This window comes from Setaria italica, chromosome VII (assembly GCF_000263155.2).
Source record: "Setaria italica strain Yugu1 chromosome VII, Setaria_italica_v2.0, whole genome shotgun sequence".
Classification (NCBI taxonomy): domain Eukaryota; kingdom Viridiplantae; phylum Streptophyta; class Magnoliopsida; order Poales; family Poaceae; genus Setaria; species Setaria italica.
The window spans coordinates 19,860,272-19,880,384 of record NC_028456.1 but is presented as its reverse complement, the minus strand read 5'-3'; the positions used below and the strand labels follow the sequence as shown (position 1 = coordinate 19,880,384).

Genomic DNA, 20,113 nt, shown 5'->3' with positions numbered 1-20,113 from the left:
CCACAAACTTGTAGGCATTTCAGTTGGATGGAAGCCATCCCAGTATATATAATCAAGAACATGGGACATGCCCTGTGATACGCAATGTATATAGAAGCATCAAACAATGTACTGCCACAGCATGCCTCACTTGTCTCCTTGAAACCTAGAGAATGTTAAGTATCTTCACTTTAGTCACAGCTGTTCCTAAACAATTTGCAGCTATATTCTTTGTCAGTTGACACAAAAAATTACATTATTTAAGGTATATATGGAAGTACTCCACTTATATAATGAGTTTTGTAAATAATCTACGTTTAATACTTCTAATTAGTATCTAAATATTTGATGTGACGAGGACTAAAAATAAACAGAGAAATCAAACCAGGTCTAAATATTACCCAGCAATAGTTCCAAACGGCCCCTTATTCCCCGTCTACATCTCGACGCGCCGTGCACGTGCGCCTCTGCTGCCGCTACATCACCCAAGGCTCCACTCCACTCGTTATCACGCGTTCCACGTCACGCGAGACGGCGACTGGCATAGGGGTCCATCCTGTCGGCTGGTTCAAACCTAGAAAACCACGAGAAAAAGGTGAAGCTGGATCCATCGACTGGCTTTACTTGCCTTCACGTTCGTTGCAGGTCCTGTTCCACCGCCTGTCTCGCACAATTATGGTCATCGCTGTGGCCAATCAACGGCGAGATAGCGTTGCAGTGACACTGGTAGTGTGGCCGGCATCAAGGACAAGTTCTACGCCGTGCCAGTCATGAGATTGCCATATAGTAATCCCCAAAGGCACATTTCACAGTTGACACAGAAAGTGCACAGGTAATGGTGAGTTGTTCGATGTGAAACAATAGCAGTTTACTGATGCCACTGATAGAATAGAATAGAGAAATTCTTCACCTTCACCTTGCTGCTAGAGAGTTTCAGGCAAGGAAGAGCAGTAGAAGAGTGGTCATCGGAGGTGCCATCGCTGCAAGCCTGTCCGCTTTGGGTCCTGGTGTTCGTCATTCTGCTAATGGCCATGAGGAACAGAAGGAAGTAAGTTCCCAAACCTTAAAGAGCATCCCTGGTGACGGCAGCCTTGTCGCATTCAGGCACAGCGATTTCCAGAGAGCGACAAAGGATCTTCAGTGAAGCTTGGGGCTGGCAGATTTGGTTCTGTATTCGAAGGGCTGTTAAATGAGTCAACTGCTATATTATCTGTCAAAACTCAAAAGGCTCAAGTAGAGAAGCAATTCAGGGCTGAAGTGAACTCAATTGGAATCATCCATCACAACAATCTAGTCAAAACAATCCGATTTTTTTCTGAGAGGGAGACAGTAGGCTGCTTGTCTATGAACACATGCCCAATCTTTCCCTTGACGTCCATTTGTTCCAGAGGAATGCTGCAACCCTGAATTGGAGAATTAGATATCAGATAGCTCTTGGAGTTGCTCGGGGGTTGGCTTGCTTGCACGAGGGTTGCCCGGACTGCATCATACACTGCGACGTCAAGCCACAGCCCACAGAACATACTTCTTGATAAATCATTCAGTCCAAAGATCGCGGACTTCAGCAGGGTAATGGCCACAATCAGAGGAACTATTGGGTATATTGCGCCTGAATGGATCAGCAGGATGCCCGTCACCCTGAAACTATGGTATGGTGCTACTGGAGATCATGTCCGGGAGGATGAACTCACATGAAGAATACTGAAGCAGTGATGATGTTTCTTATTTCCGGTCCAGTTGAAGGTAAGTTTATTAAGGGAGATGTTATGAGCTTACTGGATCACAGCCTAAACGGCGATGCCATCTTTGAGGTCTAAAGAGCTTGCAAGGTTGCTTGCTGATACATTCAGGACAATGAGTTTGATCGGGAAACAATTGGTTAGGTGGTTCAGATCCTGGAGGGCCTGGTTGAACTGGACATGCCTCCCATGGCAAGGTTACTTGCAGGCCTGCAGCTACCTCGAGGAGATCTCATTCAGCCTGCACTAAGTGCCAGAATGCATATGCAAGCATTCTGTAATGCTAGCAAAGAAGAAGAAGAAGAAGAAGAAAATTTCGGACATTGATACCAAGGAGATTCTGTAAGATGATTTGGGCCTTTTGCTTCTTTTAAACCAAAAGCTGATTTAGGAATTTACATGTGTGAATACTATTTCTGATTTGGGCCAAGTTAGTTCAGTCTGAAGTGAAGCAACCAGCATGCATGGACTCACCACTTGACTCCACACAGAAGAGTGAAAAACACCTGGAGGATTCAAAATTTGCATCTACTCAAACTTGCCGATACAAGGATTGCTAGCAACTTTACAAGTAGCATGTACCATTTTCACAAAAAATAATTGAAGAAAACAGATCAACAAGGTAGAACAACGCACACACCGGTCAGTAGAATGTAGAAGCTAAGCTACTCTAAACATTGACAGCTAAAAGTTTTGGTTCTTTAAACACAGATTAGTAACAGCAGCTAAAATAGTAATCAGTAAAGCATAAATCCATCTTGAAGAATTCCTTACCTTGGGTTGAGCAGCGCAAGAAGCATGCAAGTGCATGAGGTAAAGGGCAGTAGACCATCAATTGTGCCAAGCTGAAAAGGTTTCATGTTGGTTTTCAGAGAGAACACAGGACATTTTGTAGGCAGAGAGAAAGATAAACTAAGAGCACTCGAATAGAATTGCCCATCATTCTTGGATGAGAAGGATTGTTCAACTAACGAGTCCTAGGTATTGGGACCCAACCTCTCTATCCAAACAAATCCTAAATATTCATCCACGAACAAATAAATGGCAAGTGTTATGCCAAACTTCAAAGATCATTTCAAGTGGACTAACTGCATGTTAATGGCTTCTTGACACTTCAGGTAACATCTCATACTAAACAGTGATTATCAAGATATACAGACTGGTAGGGTGCAGAATTCAGAACCCTCATTTTCTTTTTATGTCTCCCATCCAGATCCAATCATAAGCAAAATGTTACCATGGTTACTGAGGCTACTCTAAGATGGAAACAGAATTAGAAACCTGTTTAGTAAGCAGAATTTTTCTCTGTTGTTTTACCGTGGAGCAGATAGGACCGACACTACAGGTAGAGCTACAAACTTGGAGTGATGAGCTTGAATGGTGATAGCAGTACTTAGATCAAATATGTTAAAATCCAAACTCGATTCCACGCTCCTTTCTCCTTCCATAACGTTCACCATCACTGAAATTGATGGGTCCCTGTTCCTACCACTCTACTAATACCGCACTGCAAGTCTTATACTGCCAACCGCATCCTTCTTGTGTAACTGCACGCCATCGCTGCTTGTGCCAATCATATCTTATTAAGTGATTGTTAGAAATTTCTAACAGGGCTATTACAGGCAACATACAGGAGCCATTTTCAGTCAGGAATGAAGCCATCTTTAGAGAACGTGCGTGTAGATCAATGTGCGTGTTGGAAGCTTATTCTGTACCGTGCACCATTGGAACGCTACGGCAAGATGGCACCGTCACACCTAAACTGCAAGCACAAATCATACGCTGAAATCAACAGCAGCGAGTTGTTTCCTTCACATTGCATGCTTGAGAACAGATCAGACAGCAAACGTTGCAAGTACAAAAGGATTCAGGAGACACGGATCATATTCCACTGAGGCGAGGCCAACATACAGATCATTACAAGATTCCCAACCCAGTTCTAGCAGAGCAGGCTAGCACTACAGACCAACAAATCAAAAGAACACTGACGACGAGCATCGCTCAGGCCCTCTCGCCCCTGATGCGGCGGGCGAGCTGGATGTCCTTGGGCATGATGGTGACGCGCTTGGCGTGGATGGCGCACAGGTTGGTGTCCTCGAACAGACCCACCAGGTACGCCTCAGCGGCCTCCTGCAGCGCCGCCACCGCCGAGGACTGGAACCGGAGGTCGGTCTTGAAGTCCTGCGCGATCTCGCGCACCAGCCGCTGGAACGGCAGCTTCCGGATCAGGAGCTCCGTGCTCTTCTGGTACTTGCGGATCTCACGGAGCGCGACGGTGCCGGGGCGGAACCTGTGGGGCTTCTTCACGCCGCCGGTCGCCGGGGCCGACTTGCGGGCGGCCTTGGTGGCCAGCTGCTTGCGGGGAGCCTTGCCGCCGGTGGACTTGCGCGCCGTCTGCTTGGTGCGGGCCATCGGAGCGGGGCGAGGAGGCTGGGATTACACGGCGGCGCGGGGAGATTGGAGGATTTGGGGGACTGGAAACCGGAGCGCGAATCGGCGGTGTGTGGATTTGGGACTAGAGGTGAGGTATTTGTAGCTGTGGAAAGGGTGGGGAAGGCAGGGTCGCGAAATTTTTGGGAGGCGCGGGCGGGGGAAGTGGTTCTGGCCGTTGGATGGAGGGGACGGTGAGGGTGGCGCTGCTGGTAGTGGCGATCCGCGTGGTGGGTCGTTGCGACGCCATTGGCTGAGGCGGCTGCGGCGTGGATCGATGGCCCCACCTTGTGGTTTCGGCCGCGGCCAGCGAGCTGGGCTCGGCGAGCACTGTACGAACGGGCCGCGCAGGCTTGGAAGTTGGAAATGGCCGGAAGGGCGGTGACGGCCAGCCTGCTCGTGTTGGAAACAGAGATCAACCACTAATTCAGAGAAGATAAGTTAACCACCTGATGGAGAAGAATGTTACATCCATCGTCTATACCGGCCATGATATAACAGCCTCCACTCACCTGCTTATCATCAGCTAATCTTTTTCTGTACGAACTGACCGCCACTTCCTTTAGTTAGGTACCAGCTCCACACAGCCCCGATGTAGAATTTGAGTTGCTTGAGAAAAATGCAACACGGAAACGTGATTGGAATCGGATTGCAACGGGAGCCATCTGCTTCTGGGGACATTGTTCTAGATCGTTCGACACCACCTGCACCGAGTTTCATAAAACAAATTTAGATGTATGAAAATCGCCGATTACAACTGCAACTGCGCTTGGTTTTCTGTGTCATGCTACTTCCCAACTCTCGAGTATATTTCTCAGTCCTAAAAGAAACGCTACTTCTTGAGGTCAATTGTTGTCTTTAGAAACTTCTCTGAAGTGGTACTTGTGTAGACCATAGAGAGCAGCAAAACTGACAATGATTGGAGCAGCAATGTAGTTACCAGATTTATGGAAGTGGAGATAGCATATTGACCTTCAAGTAGTTGTATCACTATTACTAAAGTCCGATTAATACATAAACACTATCACAGTGAGAGGCCTGCCCATATATCATAGAAAACAATCATATCTGGGTATCCAGGGTCTAGGGAGTTTTCGTTTTCAGAGACCACAAGCCACTGCTCTTATTCTTACCATTTTGGCAGGCAACTCATGAGACTGGAGTAACACAGTTAAGGTAGCTGATTCTGCAACTGCAAAGGCACTAGCCGCTAGCTCCAGCTTTTGAACTTTGGAGCAAACAGAAGAAAAGAATCTCATGTGCATTAGCATTTTTTACACAATCAATTATGCGGGCAACAGAGAGCCGTTCAGAAATCAGCAATCATGTTTCATTTGCGGTGAGGCCAACTCATCCAGAACACTACTACAAGATAGCACGGCAAGAAATACCCCCCCCCCCCCCCCCCCCCCAATCTAGTTACATGACTTGATGGTGATGGAGGATGTTAAATCAGTCATCTGGATGCCTGCCATGATATAACAACCTCCACTTACCTGCTGATCATCTGATCTTTTTGTGTGAACTGACTCCTCTTCCTTTAGATAGGTAGGTACCTGCTCTTCTCACAGCTCCTTACGGGATATTGACATATTGTCCTTTGAGTTGCTTGAGAAAAATGTAACACGGAAACATGATTGAGAGTGCCACTTTAAAGTTTAAACATAATTTTCGCTTTAGGGAAATGCTTCTACATAGCTTGGCACCACGTGCACAGAATTTTATCGAGCGTTTAGATCAAAATAGGGGAGTAAATGGAATCATAGTCATTGTTTTTCCTTTGCCAAACAATCAAGATATATGTCACGGTTAAGAGACCGTCTGAAACATAAAATCGCAATTTTTACAAGTGCAACTGCAACAGATTTTTTTTTTCATGTCACTACCTCTCATCTCTCAACTATTTCAGTCGAGAAAACACTGTTTCACTAGTTCATTTTTAATCTTTAGAAATTTCTATGTGCTACCTGTAGAGATTACCTCATCCTAACCTGAATGGTACCACAATGTAATTTGCCAGATTTCTGCTGGTGGATGAATCAGGCCTCAAATAGTAGTGGCACTGTTAGTAAATTGAGATTAATGCCTAAAACGTCATGGTGAGATGTCTGCCCCATCATTTCGTTTTCACAAGCCAATGTTATCATACTGTTTTCATGTGCAGTTCATGAGAATGAAGAGCAAAGTTAAGGCCATTGATCCTGCAACTGAGGGCACCAGCTCTAGCCATGCAACAGCATTTTTGACACAAAATCAATTCTGCAGGCCCATATTTCTAAAACCGACTACACCAGATCTATTCTTTCCAGCAACTCAACACTTTAATCACAACAGATGGCATGGAACGGACAGCATATCTCACAAGAACAGAGCCATTCAGAAATTTCAGAAACTTGCAATCGCATTCCATTGAAGTGTGACCAACACATTCAGAACATTACTACAAGATAGCACGGCAAGAAACGAACCACCCATCTAGTTCCAGCACTACAACGAAGACGCAGCATCACGCGCGCTCAAGCCCTCTCGCCCCTGATGCGGCGGGCGAGCTGGATGTCCTTGGGCATGATGGTGACGCGCTTGGCGTGGATCGCGCAGAGGTTGGTGTCCTCGAACAGCCCCACGAGGTACGCCTCCGCGGCCTCCTGCAGCGCCGCCACGGCCGAGGACTGGAACCGCAGGTCCGTCTTGAAGTCCTGCGCGATCTCGCGGACGAGGCGCTGGAAGGGGAGCTTGCGGATCAGCAGCTCCGTGCTCTTCTGGTACTTGCGTATCTCCCGGAGCGCGACGGTGCCGGGGCGGAAGCGGTGGGGCTTCTTGACGCCGCCGGTGGCCGGCGCCGACTTGCGGGCGGCCTTGGTGGCCAGCTGCTTCCTCGGCGCCTTGCCGCCGGTGGACTTGCGGGCCGTCTGCTTGGTGCGGGCCATCGGAGCGGAGCGGCGGATCGGCGGCGCTAGCAGGTTGAGGTGGGGAGGATTTGGGCCATGTTTAGTTACCTCCTAACTTCTAACTTTGACACTATGCAAAAAGAAGATTCCCCATCACATCAAACTTGCGGTACATACATGGAGTACTAAATGTAGACGAAATTAAAAACTAATTGCACAGTTTTGTTGTACTTTGCGAGACGAATCTTTTGAGCCTAATTAGTCAATATTTGGACAATAATTCACAAATACAAACGAAACGCTACAGTGTGCTACAGTGCTGGCACAGTAATTTGGCACCTCCCAATTTGGCCAACTAAACAAGGCCTTGGTGGATTGGAATGCGAATGCGAGCTGTTGCGGCGGCTCCGGGGCGGGGTATTTGAAGCCAGCGGTGAAGGCGGGATCTTGAAATTTTTGGGGGGAGGCGGGGGAGGGAAGGCTGGGTGGGTGAGTTGGTTTCAGCCGTCCGATGGAATGGACGGTGGAGGTGGCGCCGCTTGGTGGTGCCGATCCGCGTGATGGGTGATGCTGCGACGCCATTGGCTGAGGTGGCTACGGAGTGGATCGTTGGGCCCACAAGGTGGCCTCGTCCTCTTTCTCCGTAGCTTCGCGAGCCGAGCGAGATCGCCGTCCACAGGCCCGGCCCAACCAACAGCGGGACGGAGGAGGCCGCCGCCGCCGGTCGGTCGGACGTCCGCGCGTCGCAGGCCCATTCTCGAAGCTTTCATTATTATTAAAAAGGTAATGTTCTTAAAAAAATTTAAAAGGTAATGACTTTGTTACAGCCGGCTGTATTTTTGTGGTTTGGAACAGCCGGCTTCATCCGTCGTTCGACCGACCACTTCGAAAACGAGAATCATGGGGCGGCGAACGTGAAATCAGTCATCTTTTGTGCCTGCCATGATAGAACTCTATCAGCTGAACTCCCACTTACCTACCGATCAGCTTATCCTTCCGCGTGACATGACATGATGGGCGTCTCAAAATCCAGCGGTATAAGCTCCTTTTCGGAGATGATGCCTTTCGAGATCCATGAGAAAAATGCACGCGGAAACATCGTTTGATGATTGGATTTGGATCCCAGCAGGGCAGGCACGTTCTGCTTCTACCACAGTTCTTTTTTCACAGGACCCTGAGCAGGCGCGTTCCGCTTCTACCGCAGTTCTTTGTTCACAGGATCCTTAGGGGCTGTTTGGATCTATTGGCTAATTTTTAATTCGGGTTATATTCGATGTTTGGTACCGATTAGAAGGACTGAACGTGAATTAGTTATAAAACTAATTGCGTAAATCATGGCTAATTCGCGAGACAAATCTATTAAGTCTAATTAATCCCTGATTAGCACATATTTACTGTAGTAACACATGATCAAATCACGAACTAATTAGGCTTAATAGATTCATCTCACGAATTAACCTTCATTTATACAATTAATTTTATAATTAATCTATATTTAATACTCCTAATTAGTATTTAAGCATTGGATATGACAGGACTGACTTTAATCCCGTGGAACCAAAGGGAGCCTTACAGTTACCCTCACGGATCGAGTGTCATCTATGTAACCTTTCTCGTTGATGAAGCCCAGATTACCGCTTCATTTTGCCTTTCCAGACGATACGATTTACACCTCGAATTAAAAAGAGTTGCGTGTTACTCTTTTCAGACGACCACCTGCTTTAGGAGTTGCATCGTATCGTCTCCCAAATATTTTCTAAATTTAATGGCTTCAGATATTTTATTTTGCCCTTTTTCAAAAAAAAAAGAGTAGTAGTAGCACTATTACAATATTCTTGATCCCAATAGCACACAAGCACTCCAATGATATGCCGGGCCAAAAGAGCCGTATCAGCTCTGAAGTGAATAGCGTATCTTTCTTTGAGTGGGCATCCAGGCAGCCCTCCTTTTCAGCGAGCACAAGCCAATGCACTTCTCGTTTCTCATTCGTGAACCGCACACACAGCCAACCAGCTGATTCTCCCGGAAGGCACTCACTACCTCTAGCCTTTCTTTAGAGCAAACAGACGAGAAAACCACATGGGCATCGTGCAATGGCAGCTTGACACGTCACCTGGGCTTCTATCACTGGCCAATCCCGGTCTCCTGTTGGCAGCACATCACGCACAAAGGGAAACAGGCAAATAGCTAGCTAGCCAATGTGTACCAGGTTTAGTTGGGTGTGGGCCCACCAACCTCTCAATTCTGGGGGCACACACAACATACTGCAAGGCATTGCAGCAGATTGCACAGCCCCCTGATCTCTCAATAATGGCTGTAGAATATGCTGGTTCCCACTGAACCCTGAACCTTAGCAGCAAAACTGCAAAAAGCTTTGATCTCCAATCACCAAGATGGTGGTGCCGCACTCAGCACAAGCATATGATTAATCCGGCCAATCATGCCTCTCCCCTTTACTTCATTTTCCAAATTCACATTGAAATGTGATTCACAAAAGGCCCATAGCACCTGGCATTTTCCAAGGCACATTCTCCAGCAACAATTTGGCACCAACACGGCAAATAGAAAACTGAGGAAATCTGTACAGTTTTCTTTTTCTCCAGCAACAATGTACAAGCCAGATTGGCAGTATTCTAATGATCACAATTTTTTGTTTCTACTCTTCCCAACCTCTTATCCTTCATGTAACAACAAAGAAGCAACTGACGACTCTAAAAATCATAAGGAGTGACCAAACCTTCAGGTCTGAGCGGCACGAGGACAGAGCGGGAAGGCGCAGGCTCGACCCTGCTCGCCTCAGAGCAGCCAGAGGCCTTCTGTGGAGCTCCAAACAGGGACTGCCGGCATGTCGGGCACGTCGACCGCGCCAAGAGCCATCGGTCGATGCACCTGACATGGAACCCATGGTTGCACTTGGAGAGGACCCTGACATGCTCTCCAGCCTCAAAGTCGGAGAGGCAGATCGCGCACATCGGGTTGGCAGCATTGAGCTTCAGCCCAGCCGAGTAGACCAGGATCGGCATGGCTCGTAGGGCCTTCCTCTTCAGCCCACTCTGAGCCAAACGTGTCACTGGGTTCGGCACAGGATCAACCACCGTCCGGCTCGAGCACCGCAGCGCGCACCGGACTATTGAATTGAGCCCGAGCGCGCAGATCAGTGCGCAGAGAAGAACAGCCAGGATCATGACGACGTTTGCGTCGAAGTTGCTTCCAGGAGCACCACCGTCCGTGGGCGCGGCTCCATCAAGTGGCTGGCTCGAACCAGAGGGATGCCCAGAGAATGGAGTGTGCAGTAATGTCCTCCTTGGGTACTCCATGTCCTTCTTGGGCACAAACCCAGCTTTCTTCAGAATCCTGCAAGTGCAAATCTGTAGCTCTATCTAGTTGCGTAGGTTTGTTCTTCTTTCCAGTCTGCCTCAGGTAGAATCATAAGCTGGGTATGTGCTGAAGTATTTATAGGCTCTTTAGAGACTGCAATAATTTGGTTACTGAATTATTTTATATGCTACGATACGCTGCCTCTTTCGCCCTTGCCCCTTTCGTCTCTGCCAGCCAATTGAGACAAAAAGCATTTGGTAAAGGTTGGAAGGTGCGCAATTGGAAGCTTCTTTGCTTGTGGCAAGTGGGCTGCATCTCAGTGGGTTTCTCTAGGAATCAGAGGGCCACATGCAGCACCATCTCTTGTCTGCCTGATAATACTGTATAAGAAGTACATATGCAAAGCGTGGAGATTAGAATTTGCATAAAAGGGAACTCACGTTTGTCTGGTTCAAGGAAAGAAGCATGGCGATTGGAACGGGATAAATATATACTGACCAATTTGTGAAGCTATCAGTTACATCCTCTTCAAACCAGCTCTAAGGTTATGCTAGTCAGCTGTAAAATATTTTAGGCTTCTAGCCAGCTATAGGGTCATTATGTGCGGCTGTGAAAAATCCTGGCTGCAATCAGCTATTTGACCTTCATTAGTGGGTTCATGACTTCACAGGAACTGAGTCAGGCACTGGTCCATGCAAAACACATGTTAGGGTCGTACTCACAACACCTGCAAAGTGAATGGTGCGGTAGCAAAGAAGTTTTCACATTTTCAGTGCCTTTCTCTTTATAACATACAGCCATACTTATTGAACTAGTAAGTGAGAGAGACATAAATACCTACCATGCCATAAATTCGGTACAATTTATCTTCATTTTATATAAACATGACTCCTAACTGCAGGAAATAACATGTTGGATGAGCTAATCATTTACTTGATTCATGTGTAAACTACACTGTTTCGGCATCCAGGAGAAAACACAGCAATTTTGGAATAAAATATACAGACAACAGTAACATTATTTAACACATAGATGTAGCTACAAGAAAGATAAGAACAGCACCTAATATTAAAAAAAGAAAAAGGATTCATCTAAGCTTAAATGCAAAGGAAATGGAGCAGTTACATATTCTTTGCGCACTATGTTTATTCCTAGTTGCTCTGTTATGATCCCCACCACTTTATGTGAACCATAGCAATCTCGCAAATTGGAGGATGATTTGTCAGCTTAGAACTGCTTGGGCTATCAACAGCAATCCTACTGGGTAAAGCACCCCTTGAATGAGTGGTTAGTCGACAAAAAGCAATCTTGGCACAAAAATAAGTTAAACAAGTTATCTATGAAGCATTATATAAACCAGGAGTGTTGCTTCCTCCACAAACTGCATGTTTCTTTCATATGGTGCCGACATCCACAAGCTCAGCTGGTAGCCAAGTCAACTACGTGCTGACACCTTGTTGATCAGTGTAGTATGGAAAGGACTGATTAAGTAATACGGTTAAACATAATCAGGGCACTCCATTAAAATAATTTGAAGGAAGGACCTTTTCCTAAATATGGATTTGCCGATAATGAGAAGTAACATGACTTCTGTGGCATACAAAATTAGACATATGGACTCTTTCTGTTTTTCTTTTTGTGCTTCTTCTTTTTATTTGTGTCTTCTCTTTTTTAATATTAACATATAATGGGCAACCCCTCCGTTTCATAAAAAAAGAATGTCGACTTAATGGCTGTGGTTGCTTCTATGAGAAGCCAATATCATGGTGGAGGAACCAATGATTTCCAGGAATCAAGATTTGCTCAGTCGCCAGAGGTGCAGGTTTACACGATATATGCTGACCATTCACCACCCAATTTTGAGTCAACTTCGCGAAAAATTTGGGTGGGTATTTCCTTCTTAATACAAAATCACCTGGTTAGTCCCTTTTTATTTCAATTCGAACCCATGGTTGTCACTGAAATTCTCTGACAAACATACAGCCTCTTACTAGTTCAGATGTAATATTCTTAATTTCTAATTATGCTTACCTGCAAAGAGCAAAACTATCATATGAACTCTGTAGAATGTGAAAAATGTAACAGTGGTTCCAATTTCAGATATGCATGACAATTGCTTGCCACAAGGACTCCTTGGTTGAACCACTGTGCTAATGCATCTTCAGTGTGAAGTTGTAGACATCTACGTGTAAGTCATATGATTGTTCCAGGCTATCCATAATTAAGCTTATCTCGACCCATCACTTTATGCTTTGGAGTCTTAGATCTATCTAGTCAATCTTAAGTTACAGACAGAGTCCAATGCTTATCTTAAGTTACTCTGCAGGAGACATAACATCCATTCAACAAAAAGTGATAAAAGTAAACCAGGAAAAGAAAGAAAAACTGAACAAAAGATATGGGTACCGATCAGTGGTTCATCCAGATTGCTCAACTGGAAAGCTTAAGAGAAATCTACATGCACAATTACATGAATGCATCTGGACATTTCTGTCTTGCCTGCATTCTTGCCTAACATGGCCACAAGGATTAACAAGGTGAACACCAAGAGAAAATGACCATGATATCCTTACTATAAATACCTACTAAATGATAGAGAAGATAGGATGAGTTGATTACAGAAAGGAGAGAAGTTTTCTGAAACACTGTTTTTACGTCCATGTTAACAAGTATAAAAGACTTCTGACATTATGGAGCACAAAAGGTCAGCAAGAGCACACTCTCACTAGTAAATTTCTGATCTACTGCCTATCTAAAATCAAGTGACCGAAAAATATGTTTAACACTGCTGTTGCCACCTCCAGTGAGCTAGCCACCAGATACAATATAGGAAGCCACGAATCAGCTGAAACTTGAAGTTGCATATATGCACAGAGTGTTTCATTTTTCCATTCATAAATGCAAACCAAGGCGAGATTCGATGGTAGATCCCGAATAGCAAAAACTCATAGTTGCATATGCAAAGTTTTTCCTAGTAAAGGCATTTTTTTAATCTAATACTTTACTCAAGAAGACTCTGAAGATATGACATAAGAGCTCAGATAAACGCGTAGAACAGTATCAATGAGATCAAGAACACATACCGTCTTTATCCAATATGTTGCAATTACCAGGACAGTTCACGCTTTATATATAGATTGGGTGAATTCATAGCTCATATCCACACTTCTAGAATAGGGTTCGTTTAAATATTCAGGTGCGGATGTGATTCACAGACACAAGTAAAATAAAGAGCTATCACTTTATGTTAAGTCTGATCCGCAAGTTTATCACTGCGGATAAGGCACACACAGGGGGGGAAGGAGAGAGCTGGTTGTAAGACATGCTTATGGTACTACTACAGCCCTACTATTTGAGCAATTTCACATCATTTGTGTGACGAATTTCAGGCCTTAATTATTGTTAAGATACAACAATTTGAATATCACTTTACAAATTTTAGCAAAGAGTTCACCGAAGAACAATCTACAAAATTTACCTAGCTGATCTTTCATAAACCCCGGACCTTCATTAGCTGCAAATAAAAGGTACCAAAGACCAAAGTGGTCTAACTAATGATGCATATCAAGAGATATTCATGCCTTTGTTGATTGGATCCTTCAACCACTGATTAAAACATGTTGGATCAAGGTAAAAGCAAATGTGATATCTAGTCGAACGAGCAATCCCAATCCTATCCGATAGATAGATTACCTTTATGTCTGCTAGTGGTTGGTGGAACTGCATGCATTATTACTAAAGTTTATCGATTTAACAATGAACTAGATGGCACTGACCACCGAGGGTTGCAAATAACTAGTCGATTCGGGCGTTTATGCCTCGAATGGCACTCCCACTTCCCACCTGAATCTACAATATAATTTTCCACCAGGGATCTAAGAAGGCGGCTTAAATTGGTCTTAGGACCCAACTCACAAGCACTCAGGAGACAGGATAAGTTGTAATATGTACAAGAGATGTTTGTGCTAATTTTCCTTTGGATGCTTATTATCTCTTTTTGTCACAAAAATGAGAAGTCCTAAATTTGTCCCAACCAATCACCGCGTGCCTCAATACTAGCCTCGGGAGAACGCATTGATATGGCCACACAAGTTGCAGCAATCCTCGGGAGAACGCATCAGGAGTCAGGACGCTGCATCTTAGCAGGAAGCGAGGGGACGCTGACGTGAGCTCACCGACGTGGCGCTTGGTGGTTGGTGCTACGACCGACGAGGCAGCGGCGGCACCGCGCCGCGAAGGCGCCGACCTGCCTCTCGCCCCTGACCCATCGGCGGCGTCGAGCTCTCACCCCGCGAAAAAGGATGTGCGCGAGCTCCTCCACCACCGACCACCTCGGTCATCGGTGGTTCTAGCTCCTCCGGCAGCGGCTCCGCGCCGCGCCGCCACTGCCCACCGATTAGGCTCTGTGCCGGAAAGCCGGGTGAGGCAAATGGAAAGCCCAATAACGAACCTGCTACTAGGCCACTTTGGTCGGGCCCCGTGAGGCCCATAACCCCAGGACATCATGGTGCGGCCCGCGAGAGTAGCGCGCGCGCCGAATATAAACAGCAGGCGGCTTCTTCGACAAGCCGTCGAGTTCGTTCCCCGAGCTCGCAGTTCCGCATCGCCAGATCGCCATCCACCTCTCAACCCCAGAATCTTCTAGAAACCTGCAGAGCGTACCCTTGCGGATGCGAATGGGCGCGCGGTCCCGCTACGCCTTGGGGCTTGGTCCTTGGCTACCTGGAGCAGTAGAGCGGCGCACCGAGCCACCGACCACCGAGGACGGGCCTTGCTGCGCGCACAGTTTGCGTGATCGCTAGGTAAATTTGGGATTTGCGGTTGGTTTGGGTTTCGATCGTTCTTCGGAGACTCGTTCTGCAAAATCCCAAGCTCGCGGCTTCGTGGTTTTCATGTTCCCCTTTGCGATTCATGCCTGATTGGTTACTAACGAGCCTGCGAATCATCCAAGCGAGGATTAAACTCCCGTCAATTCCTCAATGTTCCTTCCTGCGCTTGTGGTGTGTAGTTAGGCATTTGTGAGGGCCTGTGTGAATTTTGCGATCAGTGCGTGTATTTAGGATGGATCGCCGACCACGGGGTTGATCCATTCCGTTTTTTTATGCTCAGTTACCATTATTTGGCCTCCTTGTGCTGGTTATTAATTAGTAACAGATAGGGCCTTAACGGATTTCAATGCTAAATTCGTGCACGTTTGATCAGGCTTTGTAAGTGACGATGCCAGACTTATGTAAGGGTTAGATGTGAAAATGGGTGCACTAGTACACCAAGTGCTTAGAGATGCAATCAGTGAAATGGACTAGTTCCTTAGCGCATCCAGATGGAGTGAGAATTCGGTTGATGAGTTACTCTATTCATTATTATTTCTGTCATCAATGGTCATTTTCTGTGCATGGATTTAGTTCTTGGGACTAGCCAAATGTGATGTTAGGATGTGTTGGGGGTTTTTGTTTCTTGTTTAGGGAAGTTATTAACATGATTTACTGTAGGACATGCTAATATAGTCTTGCTTCTTGATTTATTTGGTGTACCTACAATACAAGGCCCAGCATTCCAAACACAGAGCAATATGAATTACACCATTTGCAGCTACACTGTTTTAATACATAGGATCCCAACAATATCCTTGTTGATCTCTTAAGAAACTTTATGCACAAAACAGTTCATAAATTATGTCTTTTCAGCTTTGATATGTTTTGCGAAAGAACATAACATCAGAACTGATCACTGGTTTAATTAATTCGTGTAACAATATGCTTGTCATGCTCTTAAGCCACTTCAAAATTTCTAGTTTACTTCATAAAGTTCTGCCTTTGGGGCTTTCATCTGTTATGTTAATTATGATAAGCTAAATTCTGTTCAAGATTTCTTATAGCAGGTTTTAATTCAGCACTCTCAGAGATTTTCTATTGCTGGAATGATTCATCAGGTGAGTTCATTGATATCCTTTTTCTTAGCTACTTTGGTAATCATACATGGTCATGCCCTACATCTCTCTTCCTTTTGGGGAAGGAAAAACATTTTGGTATCATGGAGCTGTAATTTAATATGATTTACAGAGTTTGAGTGAAATAGACTAAAGGGGGAGATATTCCTCTAAAATAAGTTTTTGTTTGAATTTGTGCTCTATGTTTGAATCAACTTTTTTGGTATATTGGATGACATACCTCTACATTTTACACTGGAACTAATTAAGGTTATATTTCATTGTTCTAGTGATGCTATCAGTAATCAGCAATGAGATTAGAGGATCAGAGAAAAGCCTACTTGATGAATGTGACAACAGCGGCATACAGAGATTAGAGGAACAGAGAGAAAACTAGGTGATAAATTGGACAATATAACGACATACAGGATTAAGGACTGGAACAATTTGTGAAGTATGGTTCCCATTACATAGACACCAACTGACAAAGAAACATTTTGAGATAGGACCCCGACTCCTTGAACAACACGATTTTCAAATGAAGTACATAATTTATTCACTAATCTTCTTGCTGGAAATGAAGTATGACGAAAAAGCAAGGATAACCTTCGTGGTAACTATTGAGATTTTGATCTCTTGTGCAGAGTTCAACAGCGATCTTACTAATAACTCAGGAAAGTGTTCATCCTGGTCCTAGCATCAAAAATACCAAGGTGGTGATGCTCCATTTTGACCTGCCAGAGGCGCATTACTAGGGGAGATGGCACTGTAATAAGCTGGTGAGGGTGCTATAGTTGAATACGCCGGGGGAAATTTCCTGTGGCCACGTGGTGGTGGTGCCTTGCCATGAGAAGGCTATGGAGGTGGCGAATGCCTGTGCGATGGAACATGCTGTGGGTAGCGGGATGGAGGTGGGGGCGGCAAGTGGTGCGCTGGGGATGGCGGCGAGTGGAGAGCAGGGGGTGGGAAATGAGGTGGAGGTGCATGGTGAGCTGTGGGTGGAAACTGAGGCGGTGACGTGTGCGAGCTTGGGGGTGGGGGTGAATGGTGATCGGAGGGTGGAAAATGAGGCGGCGGTGCATGGTGAGAAGGCGGTGGCGGTGAATGATGAGTAGGCGGTGTTGGAAAATGAGGCGGCGGTGCGTGGTGAGCTGGTGGTGGTGGTGCATGGTGATGAGCGGGAGGTGAAAAATGAGGCGGTGGCGTGCGATGATGAGGGGGTGGAGGGTGGTGAGCAGGGGAAGGGTTTGGCGGAGCTCCATGGTCATGGTGGTGGCGGTGGCCATGATGACCATGGTGCTTGTGGTGAGGTGAGCCGTGGTACGACGGTGGTTCCACCGGCGCCAACCCATGGTGGTGAGGCTTCCCATGCTTGGATCCAAGGTGCGCCGTCACTGGCGTCTCGGCATAGGGTGCCAGAGCCGGTGCTTCTGCCGACGGGAAGGCATGGTGAGGCGATGAGGCGCCGCAGTACGATGCGAGCACAGCCGCAAGAGCAACGAGGAGGGCGATGCCCTTCATGCTTGTGGTGCCTATGTGTTTGGTCCCTTCACTGGTTGGTTTGATTGCCTCTCGATCTCTTCCATCTGGCGCCTTATATAGTGGCCGTTTGAATCTTCAGTTTGATGTTACCAAACCCATTATCTTGGGTTGGGAGCTGCTGGACATCTGGGAGAATGTGCGAGCGCCGACTGGGCCGTGCTGCGCGGGGCCGCAAATCCCGGTCTGTTGGACTTCGAAGCAGGTACTTTAGCAAATTTCTCGCCTTGGGTCACTGCAATTAGCAAAACTGTCACTTCAAAGTGACTAAAAGGAACACCAAAACCTGACCTCGATACTCTCTGTATACTATTGCAGATTTTGAAATTTAGGATTTAGGTTTCCTTCTATTGCCACCTTGTTGTAAAAAAATGCTTGTAGCTTGCGTAGTAGCTAGTTTTGAAGTTAAATAAGCATGACTAGTTAGTAACAGAAACAGCAGTTTTATAACGTTTTAATTAGGAATGAAAATCCCATGATATTGACAAATAAAGGTAGTACGTTTCTCTTTCCGTCCTAGTTTTGTGCTCAGATCTTATCTAGTGGCCTGAGGGATCGGTCAGATTTGACATGTTCTCTACCCCTCCTCTGAACCAGCGCGAATGACTTGCATTGGCAGTCTGATGGGCTTTGCACCTCAAGAGACACACGCAACGATCGGTCCTTGTTGGGCGGCCGCATGGTGTGCGTGGACCAAACTACATCGAGCTAGTGGGCTTCAACTTCACTACTTCAGTGGTCTCCGGAACGAAGAATTTTGTCGACGTAGGGCCCTTTGTAGGGCTTGAGGGGCTTCGGCTTCCTTACAGCAGCGCATCGTGTAGCAGGTGCCGGAGCTGAAGTCGAAGCCGGGCAAGTCATTTTTTTCATTTCACCTCTTTCCAGTTTATTTTTTTTGCCTCGATTCGCGTACCGACTTCACATTAGGGCATGTACAACAGTGAGACAGCTGCTGTCTCTAAGTTCTTGGAATTTACTACATAGACGGCTAAATAGACAGCTCGTACAACCCACAGATAGTTGCTATCTGTTTTGGCTGTCAACAAATCATTAAATGTTTGCATGCAACCATGATTTGGCGCGCGCACAGCAGGATCCGCACGGTGTCGACGAGGAGGCGACGCTCCGTACAACGCGCAGCCAGCCGTCTTCTTCGCCTGGGAGCACGAGCGCTTGCCGTCGTCTCCCCACGCGACGGCTTCCCTCTCTCTCTTCAGTTACTGCAGTGAAGCGAGGGGGATTTTGCAAAACTTCCGTCGTGAGACGACGGCTGCCACGACCGTTGTACGTGCCCTTACAGTACCAAAACATTGTACCACGAAGCTGAAGTCGAGGGAGGCAAAACCCTACGGGGGCCGTAGGGAGACCGGCAGGCTGAAGAATTCCATCGTCGGCACTACGGCAGGAACCAACTCTTTTGGGTGGATGCATGGACTAGAATTTGGCGGCCGTTCCCTTTCTATCACTACTGTGCATTTGACTTGTGCCGCCGTGTCGTTTTCTGGCACGTTTAGCTTACTTCGGACTGCCGGATTTACACCATCAGAATTCAGAAGCACGGTAAGTCCGTATATACTCTGAACAAGAACTTATTCAGCCTCCAGAAACATGATTTTGTTATCTTCTACAGCTGGCCCTGACATTCCTATCCCTACTGTGGCGGCGGATCCTGAATTTCCGAACTGCAGGTTCCTGATAGTGCTGCATCTTATCCGGGGGAAGCACATCCCGGTACTGATGGCAGACAGCATGGTTTGGAACTTTGAGACAAGATGCAGGATGATGCTCGTCAACTCTGCAGGGCTGTGGCCCGTGGCTGAGGTGAGTTTCTGTACCGAGATCAAAGTTTTTTTTCCCCACCATTCCCGCGTTACTGTTCAGGGTAAAAGGACAGTTCAGTCCCTTTTACACTTAAAATTTGTGGTAGCGGCCAGTCATGCTCGAAGCCATGTGAGGAGCACGCGATGGCTAGTGAATGTTAGGCGAAGCTAGACAGTAGAGCAGACCGTTCCGGCATGAACGGCACTGCCCGCTGGCAGCAAGGTCAACCGAAAAGGCATGTATGCTACGTAGTGGTTTAGGTGGATCAGATCCGGACTCACGACGGTGGAGATCTGAAGCTCCTTTCCCCCCAAATATCCATGAGGACGTGTCGATCACCCGATCCATTGCATTGCCCATTGTCGATCTCCCGACTTGCCGCCTTGCACAGAAATAACACCGAATCAGTTTCTGGTCCATGTGCACAAAACCACCGCCCACGTTTGCTCGATGGATCGTGTAGTGTCCGACTA

The 20,113-nt window shown here is 46.5% G+C and overlaps 2 protein-coding genes, 1 long non-coding RNA gene and 1 pseudogene across 3 annotated transcripts; 2 read left to right on the top strand and 2 right to left on the bottom strand.

The window, feature by feature from the left end:
* Window positions 1–2,045, top strand: part of LOC111257953 — a 4,247-nt pseudogene extending 2,202 nt beyond the window's left edge.
* Window positions 2,046–3,501: 1,456 nt separating this feature from the next.
* On the bottom strand, window positions 3,502–7,210 carry LOC101759142 (histone H3-like centromeric protein CSE4). Its single transcript, XM_012847436.2, has 2 exons — window positions 6,668–7,210; window positions 3,502–4,154 (listed from the first exon to the last, which is right to left on the bottom strand). Exons 1-2 carry the CDS (start codon window positions 7,073–7,075, stop codon window positions 3,720–3,722), a joined length of 843 nt encoding a protein of 280 aa, XP_012702890.1. The 5' UTR covers window positions 7,076–7,210; the 3' UTR covers window positions 3,502–3,719.
* Window positions 7,211–9,458: 2,248 nt separating this feature from the next.
* Window positions 9,459–14,769, bottom strand: LOC101779800 (RING-H2 finger protein ATL73). The gene has a single exon (XM_022828119.1). The coding sequence runs from the start codon at window positions 10,351–10,353 to the stop codon at window positions 9,748–9,750; it is 606 nt and encodes a 201-aa protein (XP_022683854.1). The 5' UTR covers window positions 10,354–14,769; the 3' UTR covers window positions 9,459–9,747.
* Window positions 14,770–17,350: 2,581 nt separating this feature from the next.
* Window positions 17,351–20,103, top strand: LOC111257836. Its single transcript, XR_002678393.1, has 3 exons — window positions 17,351–18,024; window positions 18,417–19,379; window positions 19,450–20,103. It is a non-coding gene; the product is annotated as an uncharacterized LOC111257836 (long non-coding RNA).
* Window positions 20,104–20,113: the final 10 nt, after the last annotated feature.

Bases quoted from the DNA above. Each gene is read 5' to 3' on its own strand.
- LOC101759142 (XM_012847436.2), bottom strand. From the start codon at position 7,075: ATGGCCCGCACCAAGCAGACGGCCCGCAAGTCCACCGGCGGCAAGGCG. The intron at 4,155-6,667 runs TGAGCGCGCGTG...GCCGCCGTGTAA, and splicing joins GCATCAGGGGCGAGAGGGCT to TCCCAGCCTCCTCGCCCCGC.
- LOC101779800 (XM_022828119.1), bottom strand. From the start codon at position 10,353: ATGGAGTACCCAAGGAGGACATTACTGCACACTCCATTCTCTGGGCAT.